Below are 26,026 nucleotides of genomic sequence, written 5' to 3' on the forward strand. Positions count from 1 at the left end.
AAGGTACAGGGTAAAATGAATCAGCAAAATACAGGGAAATCCTGGAGGAAAACCTAATGCAGTCTGCAAGAGAACTGCACCTCTGAGGAAGACTTGTTTTCCAACAAGATAATGACCCCAAGCATAACCAAAGCTACACAGGAATGGCTTAAAAACAACGAAGTCAATGTCCTGAAGTGGCCAAGTTCAGAGTCCAGACTTCAATCCAATTGAGAGTTTGTGGTTGGACTTGAAAAGGGCTGTTCACTCACGATCCCCATGCAATCTGACAGAGCTTGAGCAGTTTTGTAAAGAAGAATGGGGGAAAATTGCAGTGTCCAGATTATAGAGACCAATCCACACAGACTCAAGGCTGTAATTGCTGCAAAAGGTGCATCTACTAAATACTGACATGAAGAGGGTGAATACTTGTGCAATCAATTATTTTGTGTTTAATAATTGCAATAAATTTAGATCATTTTGTAGAAATTTGCTTTCACTTTGACATGAAAGAGCCTTTTCTGTTGATCAGTATCAAAAAAGCCAAATTAAATCCACTGTGATTCAACGTTGTAAAACAATAAAACGTGAAAACTTCTGGGGGAGAGGGGATGAGTACTTTTTATAGGCACTGTGTATGTGAAGTATTTCAATAGCAAGTCACATAGAAATCAATCTGATTTGATTTTCTTTAGTGGATAAACTGGCATAAGGATCTGGCAGTTTAATCAGCATTCTTGACAATAATGTGCCTTCCTGACCCATTCACCACTTAAAGCAGAACATTCTGTAAGTTTACTTTATACTATGAAGACTCACATTTGCAATGAAGGAAATGCGACACCAATTTATACATGGCATGCTTTTCAGGGATTGCATTACAGTCATGCTGATTAAGGGTAAATATTAACTAGGACATTGGAGAGAACTCCCTGATTTTATTTATATTAGCACTAGAAGATCTATTACATACATCCCAAGAGAGGCAATTGAGCTTAAAGACCGCTGTCTCACACGAAGGAAGCTACCGTAACCTTCTTTGGTCCTGATGATCTGGATCTGATGTGTTGTCTTTTTGTGCCTCTCCGTAGATGCTACCTGACCTGACCCCGTTTCTCCTGCATTTTGTGTGCACTTCTCCAGCAGAATCTCTTGTGTTTAAGGCTACCTCCACGGAGGCTGGTCCAGTTTGATCATTGTGGTAACAGTGGGACAGACTCGCTCCTCTGCGCCCGGAGGCAGGCAGAGTGTGCTTTGTTAATCAAGTTGGGTGCGACAGTAGTGCAGCGGTTAGCTATGTTACAGCTCGGGGTGTCGGAGTTCAGAGTTCAGTTCCGGCATCCTCTGTAAGAGGTTTGTACATCTTCTGTGCGGAAGGTGTGGGTTTCCTCCCACAATCTAAAGACGTACCGCTTAGTTAGGCTAATTAGTCATCGTAAATTGTCCTGTGATTAGGCTAGTGTTCAATATGTGGGTTGGTGGCAGCGTGCTTCGAAGGGCCAGGAGGGTCTACTCCATGCTGTGTACATAAGGTAAATAGAAAGTTATTGCTAGCCACACATCACAACCAGCAGATATCCTTGGAGATGAAGGGATGCAGAGCAAGCTCTGACAAATACTTGCTTTCCTTAATCCTTCCCGTCAGCGCATACAGCTGGACTTCTAAGACTGGTTCCTCTCTCAAATTCTGGCACGCAGACAGCTGGAAATAAAAGTGTCAGTTAACCAGAAGGTAGTTGCGTTCAGTGTGGGGACGAGGTAAGTTAGCCGCACATGGCAAATCTCAGAAGAATAAAGTAATTCTGTGACTGACATATAGTTTGTTTTAAATAGCCTGTGAAAATGATATATAAACCCAAAGAACAACAAACACAGGGACAGACCATTAGATAGTCTGGCTACAAGGGTTTAGGAACCTTTGCTTCTGGTGAGTTCTCTCTTAAGATTTGTAATTGATCAATTTTAATGGCAAAGCTTCAGATATTGAATTAAATACAAAGTCATGTGTTAAATATAAGGATTTAAATATTCTGAAACATCCACAGTTATAATTGGCTTCTAAGTTTAATTTTGTTTTAGTGTACCATTTAGGTATTTCTACTCATTTCTATTTGCATTATTTGATCCCGTCATAAACCAGGATTATTAAATAGCTCACAACTATATTAAAGTAAGGCAAAGAAATATTTGCCACTGTGCTAACAATAATTTGCTTTGGTATTCATTAACTTAGTTTTATTCTATTTAATGTTTGTGGAATTCAGTACATTTCTAATTATGCATTTATATTAATAATAACAAAAGTTGTTATAATAACAATAGCAACTGAATATAAAGGGAAAGATGTAATCCTGACCATTTATAAAGCATTGGTCAGACCACACTCAGAGTATTGAGAGCAGTTTTGGGCCCCTTGTCTTAGAAAAAATGGGCTGCACTTTGGAGAGGGTTCACAAGAATGATACCGGAAATGAAAGGGTTAATGCATGAGGAGCATTTGAAGGCCCCTGCCATGTACTCGCTGGTGTTCAGAAGAATGAAGAGCGATTTCATTGAAACATATCAAATACTGAAAGGCCTAGGTGGGGTGGAGGTGGAGAGGATGTCTCCGTATTAAGGAAACTAGGATTCGAGGGCACTGCCTCCCAACCTGAGGTCCTTGCTAAATGGTATTGGTCCAAGGTATAAAAAAGGTTAGGAAACCCTGGAATAGAAGGATGGAGATGCGAAGAGTATGTTCCCAATAGTAGGCAATGGTGGGGGGGGGGGCGGTATCTAGAACAGAGGGCACAGCCCCAGAATAGAAATGCTTCCTTTTAAAATGGAGATGAGGAGGAATTTCTTCAGCCACAGTTTGGTGTCTGTATTGCCACAGACAGCTGCGGAAGCTAGATCATTGGGTATATTCAAAGCTGAACTGAAGGTTCTTAATTAGTAAGATCAAAGATCACGGGGAGAAGGCAGGAGAATGGGGTTGAGAGGGATAATAATCAGCCATGTTGGAATGGTAGAGCAGACTCAATGGGCTGAATGGCCTGATTCTGCTCTGATACCTTATGGGTTCTATAGAGTCACAAAGCAGAATACTGTTGATGAAAGGAAGGTACTTAGAAATGACTGAGGAACTAAATACTCCTTTTTGCTTACATTTACAAAGGCAATTAAACTCCTTTTCTGATTTTAAAATACCATAAACTGAATCCAGAGTGAATGACCTGCTCATAAACAAACGTGGCTGTTAGCTTCGTTCGTTATGTTTAAGTACTTATTCTATTGGGAACATTTAAGTTTTTTTTGGCTTGGCTCTCTGTCATGTATTCTGAATCAGCAGAGTGGACCTTGGTAAACCGAACTCTCCCAGGAGTGCAATGTTGGGAAACACAGGCAGCTGCACTTTAGAGCATCCAGGATTAAGGCAAATTGGTCCTAAAATAGGTGAACCAGATGCAGATAATATTACAAGATCAACTGGAACTTGCACAGCATTGCATTTACTTTGCAAGCACAACTCTAAATTCAAAGTTCAAAGTAAATTTATTACCAAAGTACATGTATGTCACCATATACAATCCTAAGATTCATTTCCTTGTGGGCATTCACAGTAGACCAAAGACATACAATGGAATCAATGAAAAACTACACACAAAGACGGACAAACAACCAATCTGCAAAAGAAGACAAGCTGTGCGAATATAAATAAATAATATTGAGAAAGTGGGCTATCAAAAGTCCTTGAAAGTGAGTCCATAGGTTGTGGAATCAGTTTAGAGTTGAGGTGAGTGAAGCTATCCACGCTGGTTCAGGACCTTGATGGTTGAAGGGTAATAACTGTTCCTGAACCTGGTTGCGTGGGACGTAAGGCTCCTGTACCTTCTTCCCAATGGCTGCAGTGAGAAGAGAGCATGGACTAGTTGCTGAGGGTCCATGATGATGGATCCTGCTTTCTTCTGGCAGTGCTCCTTTTCGATGTGCTCAACAATGGAGAGGGCTTTTCCGTCCCTGGGCGTTAGTTTTCCCATATCTGGTCATGATGTGCACCTATGGAAGCTTGTCAACGTTTTAGGTGACACGTGCAAGTACACAAAGAAGCAAGCAGTAATAATTGTTGTTGTTGCTCCTTTCCACACCTCATTGTGCTTCGGGCAGCAACCTGGTCTTGCCTTTAGCATTTGTCTGTTTTTTTATGAGACTGAGTTGCTGCTCGACGCCCAACCCAGTACAGATAGAAAGCGTGCAAGGAACCAGCCGGATTTGAACCCAGCACACTTGCCTTGAAGTCTGGTGAGGAAGCCACTACAGCACTGGCCAGCCAAATAATAATAATAATTAATTAATAGCACTACACTAGCAGCAATATTATGTTCTAGAGCTCTCACATTTCTTACAACTGTATTCATATTTCTCCTCTGGACTGCAGGAAGGGGCAAGAGACTTCTTACCCTACCTTCGAGGGGGAGGTGGGTAAGAAGCCCAGTGATACTGTTTTTTTGTTGACTCCAATTCAGAAGATAAAATTAACTGGTTTCAGTATAACCAGCATTGTACCTGAGTGACGGGGTTGTCACAAGAATCAGCAATGGAACCACATGGACCCTCGTTCTTGCTCCGATACTTAAAAGGCTCCTGGATCTACCCCAGGTCTCCAGGCCTTCTCTGTGCCAGGTCTCCAGAGCTGTCAATCATTCAAGGTTGTATTTATCTCCACTCTAAATATATCTAATGATTTAGTGTTTCCCGACTGTCTGGGGCAGAGAATTCCAGAGATGTGTCACCCTCTGCAAGAAGGAACTTCTGCATACTTCAGTTTTAAATGAGCATGGAACGGTGAGGTAGGGGTCAGCGTAACACTTTACAGCACCGACGGCCGTGGTTCAACTCTCGCCGCTCTGCAGCTTCCTTACCACACGGAGAAGGTCTCGACTGTGCATCTGAAGAAAGTCTTGTGCTTGTTTTTTTTTCTCATTTTTAGAGTGTCCAATGTTTGGAATCTTTGTTTTAGAGTTGAACCAAACAGTAAACTGTTGGGCAAGACCCAAAGAAAATACTGGGTCAAATCAGTTTGATGAACATCCATCTGACACCACATGATGTCAGGTGGCTGACACGCTTAACTTCCCACTCCACCGCTTGACTCACCACTGAGCTTGCACTGTGGAGAGGTTCCGGATGCACTTCACATCTGGCCCCTCAATTCACAATGATCGTTATTCATTTGAAAGCATAGCTAGCCTTGTGGTTTATATAATTGCAGGTAAAAGTTTAATTCAAACTTCTTAATTTTAATGTTTTTATTTATTTATTGGCATTAACAAGTAATTGCATTCAATTATTTTGAGTTCATGAACATTTTATTCACAATTTTAATTTTCAAAAAGTGTACTTCAATCAATTCCATAGTTTGTGAATATCTCAATCAATTTGAAAACTTTAGCCATGAGGGAAATCTGGGCTAAACCTACACCATACTCTGCCTGAGAGCTCATCCTCTCCTGGTTGCCTGCCTAACCTCACCAGATCCCCTGTAGGTGTGGACCTTCACATCATTTGTCCCTCCATTTCTGGAGAAGGGTAGTGCCAGTGGGCACCCCAGGGTGTGGGCCCAGTAAGTGTTCTGGGTCCAGCACAAACTGACCCAGGACAGACGCTTAAAGATACAGATTAGCTCTATTTGTCATGAACGTCGAAACACACAGCGAAACATGACAACACATCGAGGATGTACGGTGGGTATCAAATAGCATGCGCACAACTTACTAAACCTAACCGGTGTACCTTTGGAACGTGGGAGGAAACCATAACACTCAAAGGAAACCCACGCAGTCACGCAGGGAATGTACAACCACCTTACAGACAGCGGTGGGAATCGAACCCCGATCTTCCGGTTGTTGACGCGGTAAAGCATTATGCTAACCGCTATGCTACCATGCTGCTCCTATGGGTAAGGCCTGTTTTGGGCAACAGCTTACTGTTTCTTTCCATTTATTCCCGGTGTTTCACCTAACCCCAGCATACATCTTTTTAACAAAAGAGTATATCTTTAATACTGAGTACTCCCAAGTGATTAACTGGCTCCTGGCTGACAAAGCAATTTGAACGAAGCCGTGGATTAATGATTTTTATATAATAAGCCAAGAATGAGCCACTGTACAGTGAACAGTAATACTCCCTTCAGCTCAATAGAAATCTAATACGTTATTAACTAAACAGTCACTTTGTCAATAGCTCAGCTTACAGATGTACAGACCAAAATCATCACAACAGTACAGATTACCCAATCGGGCTACCTATAATTCACCCTCTCTGGCTTTAGTTCAGAGTTCAGCCAACTTTCTGACCAGAGTTTCATGATTGTTGGGAGGAGCACACCACTTTGATTGACAGAGGAACTACCCAATCAGCTCCACACTGGTTACAAGGGGCAGTGCTGACATAAATATGATATCAACATTTTTATTCTTGGCCTGGGTTTTAGTGCAAGGCACAGATCGTAGAGTGGTAGAGCAATACAGCACAGCTGCAGGCCCTTCGGCCCAACCAGTCCCTGCTGACCCAGCCAGTCCAGGAATCCTGCATTAACCCTCAATCCCTCCAAGCCTCACCCTTCCACGTACCTACCCAAGTGCCTCTTAAGTGATACCACTTCAAGATTCGGGATTGTTTATTCTTCAGTACACGAGTGTAAAGGAGAAGAAAGTGACTGTTACTCCATCTCCGAAGCCTCAAAAGCAACAACACAATAAATAACATGATTGAAGTTTCCAGCAATTACGAAGAGAGCGTCCAGATGATCGTTTCGTAGAGAGCTGATGAAAAGCCCTCCCAGTGCATCTGTAGGGTTTGTGCTCGGAGGGGTTGGGGTGGGGATGTAGACCACGGTGATGAGCACAACAGCAAAATCCCTGAGTAGACAATGTGACCACCACTCAACTGCATTATGTTCAGTTGCCACAGAACAGTGACTGCCCACTGCAGAAGAATCTGGGTATCAACCCTTGTCGGCGTACACACAGAGTACACTTGTCGGACCCGTCATACACACATTTACCGGCCTCGATCACATTGTCTGGCACCTCATTCATCTGGGTATAAAAGTTTCCCCTTTGGTCCCTTTTGAATCTTTCCCCTAAACCTACGTGTCCTAGTTTTGGACTATAAGCTTGCCCCTATTCTCCTACTCCCCAGTGCTGATCCTTTCCCCTACCAAGAGGATCAGTAGGATCTCCCTCCCCACTATTTGTGCATTTACCGGAAGCATTGCAGGCAAAGGGCCTGAAGCATAGTTGACGATCCCTGCCACCCATCCCACCATATCTTTGACTCATTACCATCAGGAAGGAGGTACGGGAGCACCAGGACTGGGACTTCCAGACTGAGTAACAGCTTCTTCCCTCGGGCTGTGAGACTGATGAATACCCTGCCATCACCGCGGTCTCGTCCCTAGAACAGTGAGCCATTTCAGTTTGCCTGTGCTGCATTTTATTAACTTATTTATGGTAGTATTTTCTTTTATGTGCTGTGGGTGATATATGTATTGTGGGTGCACTGTTGTCTGGAGAAACTTTGTTTTATTTGGTTGTATATATGCATAGTCAGATGACAATAAACTTGAACTTCAACTTTGTGATTCTTACATTGCCTTATGAACTTCATGTCAAACTTTAGATGGAGCTATAAAGGTCTACAGCAAGACAAGTTTATTGTCATCTGTGCAAGTCCATGTTTGCACAGGTGCAATGAAAAACTTACTTGCAAAAGCATCACAGGCACAAGGTAAGCAGCATTCGCAGGAAAAAAAACAAGAATAAAATATAAATGACAGACGATTTTTATTGGAAAGTACACAATTAGAAGCGAATAAGCATCTGTTTAAGTTCAAAGTGGTCATAATATTGCTAAACTATAGTGATTGGTGTTTTGCCGTTGGTTCAAAAACCAAATGGATGAAGTGAAGCAGCTGTTCTCGAACCTGCTGGTGTGGGACCTCAGGCTTCTGTGGCTCCTGCCTGACGGTAGCAGCAGTAAGCTGACACGCCCGGGAGGGTGGGGATCTTTGATACAGATATTGCCTCCTGTAGATACTACCGATGCGTTGGGCAGAGTCCAGCTGCTCTCTGCAGTTTCTTATGTTTCTGTGCACTTCAGCTGCCGCACCAGACCATGATACAACCAGTCAGGACAGCTTCAACGATATACCGCGTCCAAGACGAGCTTTGTATTTATCTACGCTCACCCCGTTTACGCACATTCTGTTTGTTAGCACAGTTGTGAAGCACTTCGGGACAGGTTACTATGTTAGAGGCGCTACACAAGTACCGGTTTTTGTTACTGCAGCTGTTTGGTACTTTGTTATGGGTCCCCTCGGATCCAGGCTTCCAGTCCCTGGTGTCACTGGTAACCCTCAACTTGTCCGTATTTGCAGGAATCCTGTTCCTTTCGCTTGTTTCTTTTGTTGAGTCTGGACCCTCGGTGTTCTGCTCCACTGTCACGGTATTCTGGACTGTACCAAAGACACTGGCATGCATTCCAGCTTTGTTCCTTGCCTTTCTTCTGACCGAGAGGTTCACGTCCCGTGTCCCGCAGTGCAAGGTGAAAAGAAATTGCTGTATCACAGTCTTGTATTCATTCAGCCCATGAAAAATATTTCTATATATTTGCCCCCTTCCCATTCCCTCTTCTTCCATTAACCTCTCTGGCTTCCCCCCCCCCCCCCCCTTACCTCTTCTCTTCACCTGCCTATCACCTCTCTCTGGTTCCTCTCCTCCTGCCCTTTCTCCCAAGGTCCACTCTCCCCTCCTATCAGATTCCATCTTCTTTAGCCTTTTACCTTTTCCACCTATCACCTCCCAGCTTCGCACCTCATTCCCCTCTCCCCACTGACCTACCTTCCCCTTCACATGCCTTCATCTATCACATTCCAGCTTGTACTCCTTCCTGTCTTCCCACCTTGCTTTCTGGCTTCTTCCCCCTTCCTTTCCAGTCCTGTTGTAAGGTCTCGGCCTGAAACATCAACTGTTTATTCCTCTCTGTGGATGCTGCCTGACCCCTCCTGAATTCCTCCAGCATTTTGTGTGTGCTGCTGTGGGTTTCCAGCATCTGCAGAATGCTTTATGTTTACCGTAGGGGCTATGTTTGATCATTATGGAGTAGTCCTATGAGTGTCTTTCTACACTCCCAACATTCCCTGCAAATAACTACTTTTCAAATTCTCTTTAAAAACTACACGTTCGATTATTTTTACACCTCCTTCATAGGTATGATTTCTTAATAATAAATGACCACATAAAAATATCTTTTCTCACATACGAACCCTGAGCCCACCAAGAATATCTTTTCTCACATACGAACCCTGAGCCCACCAAGAATATCTTTTCTCACATACGAACCCTGAGCCCACCAAGAATATCTATCCTCACATACAAACCCCAGACCCACTAATAAGAATGGCTTCAAAGTCAAAGTGAATTTCTTATTAAAGTACGTACATTTCACCATGTACAACTCCGAGATTCATTTTCTTGTGGACACTCATCTGGAAATAGAGAAATAGAGTTTATGAAAAGCTAAACATAATCTAATAAAAACAGCATATAAAAGAAGACAAGTTATGCAAATAAATAAAATTAATTAATGAAATAAACGAACAAATAATTAAAGCTGAGAACATGAATTTCAAAGTGAGACTATAGGCTATATGGAATCAGTTCAAATTTCAGGTACCACAGGGAGGAGGCTTTGTACTATTAAGGCCTGGACCACCAGACTCAAAAATAGTTACTTTCCCCAAGCAGTAAGGCTGGTCAACACTCCCACAACCACTACCTCATCATTTCTTGTCAGGGTCTCTTTATTTACAGACACTCCTGTGCCTAGCGTCACTTTATGAAGATACAATCAATGTATATAAACTATATATATATTTATACTTATTGTTTTCTTTATCTTACTGGTTTTCATGCTGCATCAGATCTGGAGTAACAATTTTTCATTCTCCTTTACACTTGTGTACTGGAAATTAAATTAAAAAATCTTGAGGTGAGTTTACATATTAACGCCGGTTCTGTCACAAGGATGTGGCTGGGGACAAACCCAGGTGCAGGACACAGGCGCTGAGGCTGAGTCGTTAGGTGTTAGCACCACTGCGAATGGAGAACCAGCATCTCAGAGAGTCTTTATACAGAGACAAGGTTCACGTGGAGAATCCAGGAGACGATGCAGAACTTAGAACTGACAGTCCTAAATAACCATGAGACGAGGTTACTCATACAAGAGTTGGCCAACGAGCTGGCAGTTCCTTGTTGTGATTCCAGGGTTTTTATCTTGCAGTTACTGATGGGAAGCAGGTATGTGTAATTTGCTGAATTAGGAATGATTGGAAATCAGGCAATGGGATTTAAGGCTAGATTAAAGAGGTAATGGGGAATTGCCCGGCGGGACCGTGACAGGTTCAGGGGCCTGATGGTTGAAGGGTAATAACTGCACCTGATCCTGGTGGTGTGGGAACGAAGGTTCCTGTACATCCTGTCCAATGGTAGTAGCCAGAAGAGAGCATGGCCTCAATGGTGGGGGTCCTTGATGGATGCTGCTTTGTGGCAGTACTCCTGGTAGATGTGCTCTGTGGTAGGGAGGGATTTGCCTGTGATGGACTGGACTGTATCCACCACTTTCTGTAGACTTTTCCTTCCATCTAAACCCTTCATCACTTTGTACAAGTCAATCCAATGTCCTCTCTGCTCCAAGGGGAAAAGGTCCACCAATAAAGATGCACCAAGCTTTGGATTGAACAGGATAGAGTGCCCAGCTCTGATTTTCTCAGTTAGAAAGGCACATCACAGTGTGGTCAAATCATTATACAGGAGATGGATTGTATGTACAGGAGAGGTTGCTCAAAGCTTGGAGCAAACAGGAGAGCATTTCGAGCAAGGGTTCCCAGCCTGGGGTCACGTAATGGTCTTATTCCATGGCATAAAAATTGTCGGGAACTCCTGTTTTCGAGGAATGGTGATTGCAGTGGAGTAAAACTAAATTTAAAAAAGGCAAGGAAGATTTCTTCTGTAAAACTGAAGTAATGAGACCTGTGACCACTTTTAGGGAGGGAATCTGTCTCAAAGACAGTTCCATCAGGATTCTGATAGTCCAAATGGGATCATATGAGCCTTTACGAAATTCTGATTAAAAAGCAATTCCAGCTCCAAATGACCGCAGAGCTAACAAGTCTCACAAAGCTCAGCGCCAAGCAGCCCACTTGATTGACCATAAGGTGTAGAAGCAGAATTAGGCCATTTGGCCCATTGAGTCTGTTCTGCTATTCCATCATGGCTGATTTATTATCCCTCTCAACCCCATTCTCCTGCCTTCTCCCTATAACCTTGACACCCTTACCAATCAAGAACCTATCAACCTCCGCTTCAAATATACCCAATGACTTGTCTTCCACAGCAGTCTGTTGCAACAAATTCCACAGATGCACCACCTGCTGGTGAAAGAACTCCATCTTCATCTGTGTTCTAGCAGGATATCCTTCTATTCTGAGGCTGTGCCATCTGGTTCTAGACTCCGCCTCCATAGAAAACATCCTTCTAGCATCCACTCTATCTAGGCCTTTCAATATTTGATAGATTTCAATGAGATCACACCCACCACCCTCCAATCTTCTGAACTTCAGCAAGTACAGTACAGACCCTACCTTTGACACTCCTCGTATGTTAACCCTTTCATTCCCAGGATCGTTTTCATTAACCTTCTCCAGACCCTTTCCAAAGCCAGTCCATTCTTTCTTAGGTAAGTGGTCCAAAACTGCTCACAATATTCCACGTATAGTATGACCAATGCCTTATGAAGCCTCCTATCCATTTGGATTGACCTCCCAGACTCCCCTGCTCCACCCCCTGCCCTATTCCCTCCACCACTGGCACACATTGTACCATCTACTGGACCACTCCTTGGGGCTAGCTTGACTGCAGCGCCCAAATCTCTGACCTCTTCAGACTAGGACAAAAGGGCAGCAATAATATGGGGACAGCGCCACCCGCAGGTTCCTCTTGGAGTTACGTGTCATCCTGATTCCGAATTTGTATTTTATTTAGAGATTTTAGAAACAGCACGGTAACAGTCCCAATGGTAATGAACACCCTCCATGGGTGCTGACTCATCTGTTGAGTCCCTCCAGCATTTTGTGTGAACTGTTGTCTCTCATTTTCCCTCCAACAGGTGAAATCAGAACAGATGGATCCCACAGCGTTCAGTGCCCAGATGAAGCAAGTTGCCCAGGCCATGGGCTCGAGTTTGACAGACCGTGACATTGCTCACATGCCGAGCGAACTGAGACTCAGAGGTAGGACTGACAACCACAGTCTTTGCAATATATGTAAACGGCTGATAGTTGGAAATGAAAGGCTACCATCCCTCTTATCACCTGGAATGATGAAATTCAAATATCATACTGTACTTAATAAAGTGGCCAACGAGTAAACGTGGTCTTCTGCTGCTGCAGACCATCCACTTCAAGCTTTGAATTGAACTGACTTTTTTACTTACATCCTTCATATAGATGAAGAGTAAAAATCTTTACATTATGTCTCCGTCTAAATGTGCAATGTGCAATTTATAGTAATTTATAATAAATCGTATGTACGGCAGGACAGTCAACATAGCTTAGAAATACAGTTGTGTCAGCATGAATTAATCAGTCTGATGGCCTGGTGGAAGAAGCTGTCCTGGAGCCTGTTGGTCCTGGCTTTTATGTTGCGGTACCGTTTCCCAGACGGTAGCAGCTGGAACAGTTTGTGGTTGGGGTGACTCGGGTCCCCAATGACCATTTGGGCCCTTTTTACACACCTGTCTTTGTAACTGTCCTGAATAGTGGAAAGTTCACATCTACAGATGCGCTGGGCTGCCCGCACCACTCTCTGCAGAGTCCTGCGACGGAGGGAAGTACAGTTCCCATACCAGGCAGTGATGCAGCCAGTCAGGATGCTCTCAATTGTGCCCCTATAGAAAGGATTTGGGGGACCACACCAAACTTCTTACAACCATCTGAGGTGAAAGAGGCGCTGTTGTGCCTTTTTCACCACACAGCTGGTGTGTACAGACCACGTGAGGTCCTCGGTGATGTGGATGCCGAGGAACTTGAAGCTGTTCACCCTCTCAATCCCAGATCCATTGATGTCAATAGGGGTTAGCCCGTCTCCATTCCTCCTGTGGCCCACAACCAGCTCCACCCACAACCAGGTTCAACATGTTGTGCGTTCAGAGAAGCTCTTCTACACACCACTGTTGCAACACCTGGTTATTTATCACTTTCCTGTCACCTTGACCCAGCTGGTCATTCTCCTCTGAATTCTCTCACTTACAAGGCACTTTCACCCACAAACTTTTGTTTTACACACCGTTCTCTGTAAACTCTAAGGACTGCTGTGCGTGAAAATCCCAGGAGATCAATCCGTTTCTGAAGTACTCTAACCACCCGTCTGGTACCAACAATCATTCCACGGTCAAAGTCACTTAGATCACATTTAATCTGAACAACAACTGAACCTCTTGACCATGTCTGCGTGCTTTTATGCGTTGAGTTGCTGCCACATGATTGGCTGATTAGATATTTGCGTTAATGAGCAGATGGACAGGTGTAACATAAAGTGGCCACTGAGTATAGATCTGGAATTTTACATTATAAGTTCATCAAAGTCAAAGTAAACTTATTATCAAAGTACATATACCACCCTGAGATTTGTTTTCTTGCAGGCATTTACAGCAACATAAAGAAATGCAATGGGATTTATGAAAAACTAAATTAATACACAAAGGCTGACAAACAAAAAGAATACTGAGAACACAATGCGAAGATAGGTGGAGTGGCAGGTAGTTTTGAGGAAGTAGAGGGGCTACAGAAGGACTTGGACAGATTAGGAGAATGGGTAAAGAAATGGCGGCTGGAATACAGTGTTGGGGTGTGTATGGTCATGCACTTTGATAGAAGAAATGAAAGGGTTGACTCTTTTCTAAATGGAGAGAAAATACAAAAAACTGAGGCACAAAGGGACTTGGGAGACCTTGTGCAGGATTCCCTGAAGGTTCATCTGCTGGTTGAGTCTGTGGTGAGGAAGGCAAATGCGATGTTAGTATTCATTTCAAGAGGACTAGAATATAAAAGCAAGGATGTAATGTTAAGACTTTATAAAGCACTGGTGAGGCCTCTCTTGGAGTATTGTGAGCAGTTTTGGGCCCCTTAGAAAGGATGAACTGAAACTGGACAGAGGTCTAAGGAGGTGTACACAAATTATTCCAGGATTGAATGGCTTGGCATGTGAAGAGTGTTTGATGGCTCTAGGCCTGTATTTACTGGAATTCAGAAGAATGGGGGGTAACCTTCATTGAAACCTATTGAATGGTGAAAGAGTGAATGTGGAGAGGATTGTTAGGATGTTTCCTATGGTGGCCATGTCTGAGACCAGAGGACATGGTCTCAGAATAGAAGGGCCTCATTGTAAAACAGAGATGAGGAGGAATTTCTTTAGCCAGAGAGTGGTAAATCTGTGGAATTCATTCCCATAGGCAAATGTGGAGACCAAGTCTTTATGTATATCTAAGGCACTAGATTCTTGATTGGTCAGGACGTGAAGGGATACGGGAGAAGACAGGAGATTGGGGCTGAGAGGGAAAATGATGAAATGGTGGAGCACCATCAATGGACCAAATTGCCTAATCCTGCACCTGCATCTTAAGGTCTTATGAGTTGTAGAGTCCTTGAAAGTGAGTCTGCAGATTGTGAAATCAGACCAGAATTGAGGATAATGAAGCTATCCATGCCAGTTCAGGAGCCTGATGCTGAGGGGTAATAACCATTCCTGAATCTGGTGGTGTTGGACCTTAAGCTCCTGTACCTTCCTCCCAATGGCAGCATCGAGAAGAGAGCATGGCCTGGATGGTGGGGGTCCTTGACGATGGATGCTGCTTTCCTGTGGCAGCTCTTCTTGTAGATGTGCTCAGTGGTTTGCCTGTGATGGAGCGGGCTGTGTGCACCACTTTCTGCAGGCTCCTTGGTTTTTTGGTATTTGGTATCCTGGTCTCCGCACCAGGCCGTGATGCAACCAGTCGGGATATGGTGCATCTATAGAGTTTGTCAAAGTTTTAGATGGCATGCTGAATCTGCACGAACTTCTAACAAAGTTGAGGCAATGTTGCGCCTTCTTTGCGATAGTTCTTGTCCCAAGAACGATCCTCTGTTATCGTAACGCTAAGGAATTTAAAGTGACTGAGCCTCTCTGCCTAGACAATGGGAATGCAGAAAATGACATGTTTCACTTCATGGTTTCAGCTCACGTTTTGGGCAACGTTTTAATTGACTTGAATTATGAATTGAAATTACAAATCTAGGTGATTTTTACAAAATGATGCATGGCAGGGAAATTTCATGGTGATTTTCATGATCAGCAGCCTAAAATACATATGATACACTCAAAGGTATTCAGGAAGCAAAAATCTTTGTTGTCCTGTGTAATTAGTCCAAGCCGTTGAAATAAAATCAAACATATTCAGAGTAGATCACTGTCATAACATCAGTCATGCGCCAAGACGTTGGATTTTACCCATCCTCAATGCATTATGAGTTTAGTTCTGGCAGTTAACCAAGCCCTACTCAAATTTGGAACTAAATTCATAAGAACTGGTTCAAAATCAAAGTAAATTTGTTATCAAAATACATACTGTGCACCCTGTGGCACTTCATTAGGTGGCTCCTGCACCTTATAAAGTTGCCATTGAGTCTATGTTCATGGTCTTCTGCAGCTGTGCCTCCTCCATCTCAAGGCCAACCCAAGCACCTAACACACACTGTGTAGAGAGAGGCAGCAGAGGAGCGGGGAAGCAGCTTCCAGATTTACTAGAGGAAACACACAAGTCCTGATAAGAGAAGTAAGTGGTATCAGGAAGAGCTGGTTGCCAGGGGGAACAGGAAGGAGGCGGAGGATGTTGGAGGTGGGGGAGAAAGTCCTGCCTGAGCCATAGTTAGAAAATCTGGCATAAAAACAGCTGGAGTTCTGTCCGCCTGGGGAGAGAGATTGGAAAGAAATATTGGGATCTCACAAGCTCTGTCAAGGTACATACACACATATACAAGTATAACCACATGTGTGGGCGCACACACACACACACACACACACACACACACACACACACACACACACACACACACACACACACACACACACACACACACACACACAACACAAGCACATACACACACTCACTCTCTCTCACACACACACATAAACATACACAAAATTAGTAATGATCTATTTGAAAATGGAGGGATGAGGTTTGAGCTTTTAGGATGATGGGTCATCATCTCAAAATAAGCAGGCAGTAATCAAGTCGGGGTTGAGAGAAACGTGTTCACCTAGACGGCGGTGAATCTTTGGTCTGTGGAAGCTCTGACACTGGGTATATTCATGACAAGTGCTAGGTTTCTAAGACATTGAAGGAACTGGGTTGATGTGGTGTTGAGGTAAAAGATCGCCCACAGTTTTAGAGAATGTCGGATCTGGCCTGTGGGATTAAATGACCTACTCCCAAGTCTGTTCCTGTTCTAACGTTCCTCACAGAAAGAAAAGAAAGATTAGCTTTATTTGTCACAGGTAGACCAAAACGTACAGTGAAATGCATCGTTTGCGTCAAATCAAAGCGAGGATTGTACTGGGCAGCTGCAAGTGTCGACATGCTTCTGGAGCCAACATAGAATGCCTACAACTTACTAACCCTAACTGTCAGCGCCTGCAGACAACAAACAACACAACGCTGAACTGAACTGAACTGAACTGAACACTCCTAGACTGTTTCAAGGATTCTGTGGTTTCATGTTTTATATTGTGTGTGATTTTTCGCTCGTTCTTTTTGCCATTTGCATGATTTGTTCTGTGTGTGTGTGTGTGTGTGTGTGTGTGTGTGTGTGTGTGTGTGTGTGTGTGTGTGTGTGTGTGTGTGTGTGTGTGTGTGTGTGTGTGTGTGTGTTGGGTGTTTGATATTTTCTTTGAACAGATTCCATGGTTTTCTTCGTTTTGTGACTGTGGGAGGACAAATCTCAGGGTTGTATGGTGCATAAATACTTTGACAATAAGTGTACTTTGGAATCTTTGAATCTAAGTCTTTTTGGAACATGGGAGGAAACCCAGGTGGTTATGGGGGGGAACATACAAACTCTTTAAGACAGTGGCAGGAATTGGATCCGGGCACCTGGCGCTAATTAACATTACACTACCATGCTGCCCCCAGGTTTCTGACCACAGATCGTTTGGTTCTTCAATTCACAACCTTCTTTATTCCACCAGGTCCATTTAATTACCACAAATTCTTTGAGTATATGGCAACATTCAAGAAATCTGAGCAACAGGAGGAAATAATCCGGAAAGCATTTGAACTGCTGGACAGGGATAAGAGTGGTTACATTGAGTGGAATGAAATAAAGTAAGATCTTTGCAATTTTTTTTCCTAATGCTACAAAACTTCAAACCTGCAGAGCAGAACCCAAACGGAAAATATTGTAGATGTTGTAAGCAATAATAAAAATAAATTTTATTTACTTTTTATGGTGATACAGCATGGAAAAGCCCATTCCAGCCCTTCGTGACTCACTGCCCCAGCATCCACACAACAACCCAAATTTAACCCTAACCTAACCACGGGACAATTTCAATGACCAATTAACCTACTAACTGGTACATCTTTGCATCCTGTGAGGACCCAGGTAAGACCCACACGTACAATGGGGAGGACGTACAGACCCCTTGCTGATGATGCTGGAATTGAACTCTGAACTCCGATGCTCCAGACTGTAATAGTGTCACGCTAACCGTGACACTATCTATGGTGCAAATACTCAGCAGGTAGGGCAGCATCTGTGGAGAGAGACAGAAACAAGCTCACCAACTCAAAATGGAGACACAATGGAGGCACTGGAAAGCTGCAGCCAAGTACAGGATACTTAGTGGGTCAGGCAGCATCTATGGAGGGAATCAAGACCCTTCAGCAGGGCCGGAAAGATACAAGGGAGATAGCTGGCCTAAGAAGGTGAGAGGGAAGGGGTGGAGCAAGAGGTGAAAGGTTATAGGTGGATTCAGGTGGGAGGAGAGTGAAAGTGATGTAAAAAGCTGGGAAATGATAAGTGGAAGTGACAAAAGCTGAAGAAGAAGGAATCTGATAGGAGAGGATGGTGGACCATGGAATAAAAAGGAAGGAGGTGAAGAGGGGAACCAGAGGGAGGAATGTGTGGACAATGGGCAGATTGAGAGGGTAGGTCAGGGCAGGGGAGAAGAATGAGATGGCTTTTGGGAACTGGTGGGATAAGGGGAAAATACAGAAGGGGAGTGGCCACCAGAAGTTAGAGAAATCGATGTTCATTCCATCAGGATGGAGATTACCAAGGTGGAATATGAGTTGCTGTTTCTTTAATCTCTGCCTAGCCTCAAGTAGGCAGCGGAGAAGGCTGTGGACAGGAATGGGAAGTGGAATTAAAACAGTTGGCCACCGAGAGATCCTGCCTGTTGTAGCGGACAGATCAAAGTGTCATCTTGAGGAAATGGCGGGTGTATGACGGTTATATTTTCAGAAAAAAAGTCTTAGGGATGATATTATTTTAGTAAAGGCATTTCAGAGAAGGTTCACTAGGATGATCCCAAATATGAAGAGGTTGCTCTATGAGGAAAGGGTAAACGGGTGAGTTGGAGTTTAGAAGAAGAAGTGATCCTACTGAAATAAATAAGATTCTTCTGGGATTAGACAAGCTAAGTGGTGAGAGGATGTTTATCCTTACAGGAGGGTCCAGACCAAAGATCATGCCGTCAGAATAAAGGAAAACTCATTTAAAACTGAGAAGAGCAAGTATTTCTTCTCTCTGGGAGGTTCTAAGTCTGTGGAACTATTGTCATGGAGGCCATAGGTATATTCATGACTGAGACAGGTTTCTGATTAGTGAGACCATCAAAGATTGTGCGAAAGGGCAGGAAAGTGGACTTGAGGAATATCAGGTCAGCCCTGGCACCTATAGTGAAATATGTTGTTTGTGAATTCCAAATGTCCCTTTTTCTTTTTCAGTATTTGTATTGACTTCTTACAAAAAAGAATACAAAGTACAGGAGGATGTGTATCATATATCAATTACAATATAGTTGAATCACACTTACAGTCTCATTGCCCCATATTCATGTAAATTAAATTGAATTGTAATATTGAAAAGTAATAATTTTACTAATAATCTAAACCTATTACCAAGAAAAGCTGTTTGGTAAAGAAAGACAAAAGGAAAAAAATCCTTATCATATAGTAAAACATATTTTAGCCAACATCTGTACTTGACAACAAATCAAAGATTTTGAAAATAATTCAGAAGAGGTCCCCACAATGTTAGAAAGTCTTGTCTTGATTCAGAAATTGAACAACGAATCTTCTCTAAATTTAAGCATGACATAACATCGCTCAGTCATTGAGCGTGAGTAGGCAGAGCAACACCCTTCCACCTAAACAACAATGCCCTCCTAGCTATAACAGAAATATAAGCCAAAATGTGCAAATCAGGTGTCTCCAAGATAATATCTTTTCCTCCAACAACACCGAATAACAAAGGTCTCCTTAGATCACAAAGTACTTTGTGACCAGCCCTGATTAATTGCAAGTTATTTTCCATTAATCTGTTTGTGTATTTCATTCATTACAACATAAGTGGTATTTTACACCTTAGCTGCAGGAAAAAGTCACATTAATATTTCTGTGTTCATTGGCTGAAAAGGAGTTTGATATGTCTTGAGATAGTGCTGTCTCCATATCAAAGCAAGACTTCCATTTCTTTAGTTTCTTACTGATAATTAGACTAAAACAAAGTCAATTATTTAAAATTATACATTGGAAATGACAAATAATAAGATGTTAGTGCTGGAAAATAATAGAAATATAAATCTAATTTTGATTTGCATGAATTTGAGAGTTGTAAATGATATGTGAGCAAAAGACATAGGCTATTTGGCCCATCAAGTATACTCTTGTCAAAAGAGCGCTTGCATCAACAGCTGCCTCTTGTCTCCCAGTTGTGAGGAATGGTGAGGGTCACAGTTCACTCTACCTTGTTCTGCAGGCACATCCTCTCCATCACTCCCTCCAATGTTCCCGTTGTCCCTCTGTCCGACGAGGAGGCAGATGCTATGCTCCAGGCAGCAGACGTGGATGGAGATGGAAGAATTGACTTCAAAGGTAGGCCTTATAGCTTACACGTGCTGCACCTACAATGGGAACTGGCTTGGGTGGAGATCTTTGGAGAAGTGCAGGAAGTGAGGTGTTTCTTCGGCGTATAGGTCTTAGCAGAGTTTATGGAGATCTTGGAATATCTCTCGTCATGTCCAAAGATGATGTAATGAGCTCTTTGGGCCTGTGAGGGGAGCTGGAGAGCAATGGGTGCCAAGGTTTTTACAGCACCTGAACTGGTTAGCTGCTGATTAACGAGAGTCGATAATCATTTAGAGTTCCCTGTCTTTTTCTCCAGCGACTTGCTCTTTATAATGCAGTCTTCTGGTGCTTTCTGCTTAAACTTGTTAAGTTTATTTTGATAGGCTCACAGAGTTACTCTGTTCCTTGTATTACTTAAGCAGATGCCCGATTAGCGCTAATCACGGGGTCCTAATTTTGAGAATATTACATCTCACGGCGTTGCTCAGCTGAGCCACCGATGCTCTGTGGGGATTCTAGTGAATAAATTCTGATTGCTGTCTCTACATTGGAGTCTGTCTTTGCTCCGCACTTGAGTTTTGACGTTGCCAGCACACATCATGACAGGCGAATCCAAAGAAATGCACAGAAACCCTTACAGAAGGAAGCCACTTTCGCTTTGTGATGGATCACAGAGCAATTCCATTTCTCCAGGTACTTCTTGTATCTAATTCTCCTCATTAACTTCCCTCAGGTTTGACCCCTCACCTACAAACTACGGGCTTCAGACTGCTCAGTTGTGATCGAGAAGCATTCACCTCCCCTCAGCCAGTGCCAGCATTGTTAATGTCATTCAGATTCTCTCCTCAGCCTATCATAAACATCCCCTTTATTCTCTCCTTCCCTGCAAATTAAAATCTGCTTCATTTCTCATTTTCAATTATCAACACAAAACATTAACTCTGTTCCATTCTTCACAGGTGATGCTGAGCATTTCCGGCATTGTTTGTTCAAAGTTAAAGTTAAAAGTTAAAGTCTGTCCTGTGGTTTCCATGGCATGAAGCAACTGAGAGTACGAGACTCCACCCGCCCACCACCCCCAGTATTTTGCCGGTACCCATTTTCAGCTGGGTGGACTGTAGCAAAGAGTGGTTAAATACCTTACTCAAGGCACTTGAGCTGCCTCAGCTGGGGCTCGAACTCACAACCTTCAGCTTGCTAGTCTTAACCACTTGGCCACCCACACACCACACTTGTTCAAAGTTCCAACTAAATTTACTTTATCAAAGTCACCATATACAACCCTGAGATTCATTTCCTTGTGGGCATTTGTTTGCAATAAATACAATAGAATCAATGAAAAACTCCACACAACAAAGATGAACAAACAACCAGCATGCAAAAGACAAGTTGTGCCAATACAAAAATAAAAACAAAATAACAGTAAGTACAAAGTTCAAAGTAAATTTATTATCCCAAATACATAAATGTCACCATTTACAACCCTGAGATTTATTTTCTTGCAGGCATACTCAATAAATCTATAGAATAATAACCATAACAGAATCAATGAAAGACCACATCAACTCGCAGAAGACAACAAACTGTGCAAATACAGAAAGAAAAATAATAATAATAAATAAATAGGCAATAAATATTGAGAACATGAGATGAAGAGTCTTTGAAAGTGAGTCCAATAGTTGTGGGAACATTTGAGTGATGGGACGAGTAAAGTTGAGTGAGGTTATCCCCGTTGGTTCAAGAACCTGGTAGATAATTAATAAATAATATTGAGAACAAGAATTGTAGAGTCCTTGAAACTGAGGCCATTGGTTACCACCTCTACGAGGGGTGATTGATAAGTTTGTGGCCTAAGGTAGATGGAGTCAATTTTAGAAAACCTAGCACATACATTTTTCAACATAGTCCCCTCCTGCATCTACACACTTAGTCCAGCGGTCGTGGAGCATACGGATCTTGGACCTCCAGAAAGTGTCCACAGATGGGTGATTGATAAGTTTGTGGCCTAAGGTAGAAGGAGATGAGTTATACAGCTCTCGTTACATGTACGTGCAGGTCAACTCTTTGAGTGATTATGCAGAAAGTTTGAAGTTAATAACTCATCTCCTTCTACCTTAGGCCACGAACTTATCAACCACCCCATCGTATTTCAATTTTTAGTTAGTTAGCTTATTAAGTGCCATCAGCTGTAATTGAATGCCAAAGAACTCTCCGAACAAGGAAAGATTTCTGCTCTTTTTATCCCTTGCAGAGTTTCAAGCTATGATTAAAGAAGAAAAGATGCAAAGGAAAAAGTAAGACTCGAGGCAGTCAAAATTCCCACAAGGATCGTGTGAAGCTGAACCAAGCTGCAAATCCAGGGGCTTCTGCATTCTATTCCCAATCCCTTTGACCCTGGAAATAGCCAAAGATGATCACAAACTGCATTCTGCTTCTTACGCCTGTCACCTCTACCGGGCCATAGGCCACTGACAGCAGCCTGCTGGAGTCCTCTGTCCTGGGCCACAGGTTGATTGACCCTGTGACTTCCACTCTCACTACACAACTTCAAACGTTTTCTAGGCGAAGACCCTTCCTCTCCCAGGAATGAGGACTTTGGAGCTTCTGTTGGCATTTCTGTAGCTCTGGATTTTTACGGGATGGGGTTGTTAGCCCCAGGGCCAACCCTCCTCCTTTCGCCACAGGGATTGGGACCGTCCATGGTGGAGTTCGAACTGCATTGGCTTTGATAAATAAGTAACTACAACTTCCACAGTTTGAAAGAGGACAAAGGTGACATTTGGGTCCGCTGGTGTCAACCTCATCAACACAGCGACTCTATACCGTGGTCTGCAGTTAATCTTTAAGTTGGAATGCCCAGGGAAATGATTATTCATTCAAAAGTTGGTTAACTGGGGGTTTAAAACTGTACGGCAAAGCAGGCAGTTGGAATATGATTGAGTGGCAATGCAGCCGCTGGAATTCATAGACCATAGTACTGCGCTACCACTAGTTTTCTGCTCTGCTGTCTCCTCCAAGATACACCGGTGGGCTTGTGTGTTCCAGGAAGGAGGAGGACAACCTCCTCAATACAACCCCCAGCAGCCCTGCCACCTTTGAAAGAGCCCATCGTGCATCAAGTTCTTGCGTCTACAACTTGTGGCAACAACTTTAGAAGACTATTTTGTGATTGAATAAAGCAGTGTTGTTTGGTACAGGGGTCAAGTGAAGTCTTGGTGAGAGAGACGTAAACACTTGGAGCAGGGCTTCCCGGCCTGATCTCGGTTAATGGTAGGGGTCCATGGCATAAAAGAGGTTGGGAACTCCTGACCTAGAAGCACCTTAGCTGTAGCACGTCTCTGTAGCAATGGTTCAACTTAATATCAGTATACAATCTGACTTCACAGACTTTCACGAAACAGAAGAAACACCCAAAGAATAAATGGTAGAAAACATTAAAACCCCAAAGCCCCCCTCCCCCTCCCATGCACAAACAGCAACAAAAGCATCAGCCCCCTCTTCCCCTTCCCCCCACTTGCTCCAGCAAAAGCATCAACCCCCACCACCCACCAAGTAAGCAGCCCCCCAGAGACCATAATCTAGAGTCCATCAAAAACTCTAGATGTTCATCCCAACACCTCGACATCGCAAATAAGCTCTCTCTGCCTCACTAGTGAGGGAGAGAGGCATACCACTCCTGCAACAGACGAGAGGGAGACCAACAGCTCGCTGTTCCGTTGTTACAACCTGCAGTGTCGCTTATTCGAGTTCCTCTGACTCGAGGACTAGCAGACACTCACTCACCATCGAGAGAGAGAGAGAGGGCTCGAGCGCAGGGGCCTTCCGGCAGCCGGGCACACTGCCTGCTGTCTGGAGGTTTCAATCTCCCCGCAAGGCTTCAGCGAGGAATCGGGTTGTCCTCGGGGCCACACCCCGAAGAGGCTCGTCGTCCAGGCTGCTCCTGGAGATATCAAAGCGTCTGGCCGATCAGAGAGTTCTGAGCGTAAGAACACACCGTCCATGAAGAACAATAGTTTGAGTGCAGCTGTAGATCATGGATTCCGACAGGACCCCAGCCTTGAAAAGGGAAAAAAAAAGATGTAATGCTCAGGGCATTACAGAGACATGAGAAAAGAAGAAATTAAACTTTCATGGATGAACTAGAAGAAGCTGCTCAGGTCCTCAATAATAACTGGCAACGTCTTTATTTAATAGCACAGATGGATTATAATATAATTAATGGATTGGGGTCACTGCATTCTACTGGCTATATTGGTTAGAGTGCAGTCATGATCAGTTAAAGTTAAAGTCTGTCCCAAGGCTCATCAGGCTTATGCCGGTTTCCATGGCGTGAAGCGACTGAGAGTACGAGACTCCCCCCGGATAGGACGCCAGTCTATCGCGAGGTTAACCCCCAGCATTTTGCTGGTACCCATTTTCAGCTGGGTGGACTGGAGCAATGTGTGGTTAAGTGCAACGCGTTGCCTTGGCTGGGGCTCGAACTCACAACCTTCAGATCACTAGTCCAACGCCTTAACCACTTGGCCACGCGCCACACAGTCACGGTCAGGAAACCTGTCTAAATTGAAGAGATTCTGCAGATGCTGGAAATCCAGAGTAACAGATCAGAGATGCAGGAGGAACTCAGCAGGTCAGGCAGCACTTAACAGTAATAAACAGTCAATGTTTCTGGCCAAGACGTTTCATCGGGACATGAAAGGAAGGGAGAAAGAAGCTAGAGTAAGAAGGCGGGGAAGGGAGGCTGGCAGGTAACAGGTGAGACCTGGTGAGGGGGAAGATGGGTGAGCAGCGGTGGGGGGGGGGGGATGAGAAGAGAAGCCTGAAGGTGATAGCTGTAAGTGGTAAAGGGCTGAAGAAGAAGGAATCTGATAGGAAAGGAGAGTGGACCGTGGGAGAAACGGAAGGAAGAGGGGCACCAGAGGGAGGAGGGGAGATGAGGTAAGAGGGGAGCCAAAATGGGGAATGTAAAAAATGGAATGGGGAGGGGGAGAATTTGCCAGAAGTTAGCAAAATCACTGTTCTTGCTGTCAGATTGAAGGAGATGAAGTTTTGTTCCTCCAGCCTGAGAGTGGCCTCATTGCGACCTGGACCGAATGGGTAGCCGAATTGAAAAGGGTGGCCACCTACCCAGAGGAGGCTGCACCGGGAGCACTGAATACCGTAGATGACCACTGTTTAAAACATTAACAGCCTGTTCTGATATAACATGACTTTCTACAACATGAGATTTTTTAGGAATGCAGCCACCTGTAGTTATAAAACAATTTAGGACCCCAAGGAAATCGTGTTATATGTAATGTATTCACAACTGTGGAGTTACTGTTTTCTTTTACTGAAGGGACGCCTTCCAAGAACTGTTAATTAATGTCGGCTATTCAGATCCCACTTGTCCTCTCAATCCTCCGCCACTTTACTTATTGTTCCAATCATCATTTTCATCGCTGGCGAGGCTGGTGTCGGACGCCCGTCACTAGTTGCTCGAGCTGGTGGTGCTGATCTACCTTCCTGAAGTATGTAGCCCTTTTGGCAATGGTGGTCACACGCACATTGAAACACACAGTGAAATGTGCCATTCGTGTCAACAACCAACACAGTCCAAATATGTGCTGGAGGCAGCCCGCAAGTATCGCCATGCTTCCAACGCCAACGTAGCCATGCCCACAACTCACTAACCCTAACCCGTACATCTTTGGAATGTGGGAGGAAACCGGAGCACCTGGAGGAAACCCACGTGGTCATGGGGAGAACGTACAAACTGTTTATGGAAAAGGGGAGGGGGAGGAATTAAGAGAAGTTACAGAAATCGCTCCATCAGGTTGGAGGTAGCCACGACAGAAAATGG

General features: G+C 43.7%; 1 protein-coding gene across 2 annotated transcripts; it reads left to right on the forward strand.

Annotated features, from left to right (window-relative positions):
• The first annotated feature begins 1,710 nt into the window (after nucleotides 1-1,710).
• Nucleotides 1,711-23,539, forward strand: LOC140714895 (parvalbumin-like EF-hand-containing protein). 2 transcript variants are annotated; one of them, XM_073026564.1, is made up of 5 exons: nucleotides 1,711-1,737; nucleotides 12,187-12,310; nucleotides 17,301-17,436; nucleotides 20,096-20,211; nucleotides 22,436-23,539. In XM_073026564.1, the coding sequence occupies exons 2-5, from the start codon at nucleotides 12,202-12,204 to the stop codon at nucleotides 22,480-22,482; spliced, it is 408 nt and encodes a 135-aa protein (XP_072882665.1). In that variant the 5' UTR covers nucleotides 1,711-1,737; nucleotides 12,187-12,201; the 3' UTR covers nucleotides 22,483-23,539. The 2 variants fall into 2 exon arrangements, with proteins under 2 accessions (XP_072882665.1, XP_072882664.1); XM_073026563.1 differs by lacking the exon at nucleotides 1,711-1,737 and adding an exon at nucleotides 1,846-1,906.
• Nucleotides 23,540-26,026: the final 2,487 nt, after the last annotated feature.

The sequence above is a fragment of the Hemitrygon akajei genome, chromosome 22, assembly GCF_048418815.1.
Source record: "Hemitrygon akajei chromosome 22, sHemAka1.3, whole genome shotgun sequence".
NCBI lineage: Eukaryota > Metazoa > Chordata > Chondrichthyes > Myliobatiformes > Dasyatidae > Hemitrygon > Hemitrygon akajei.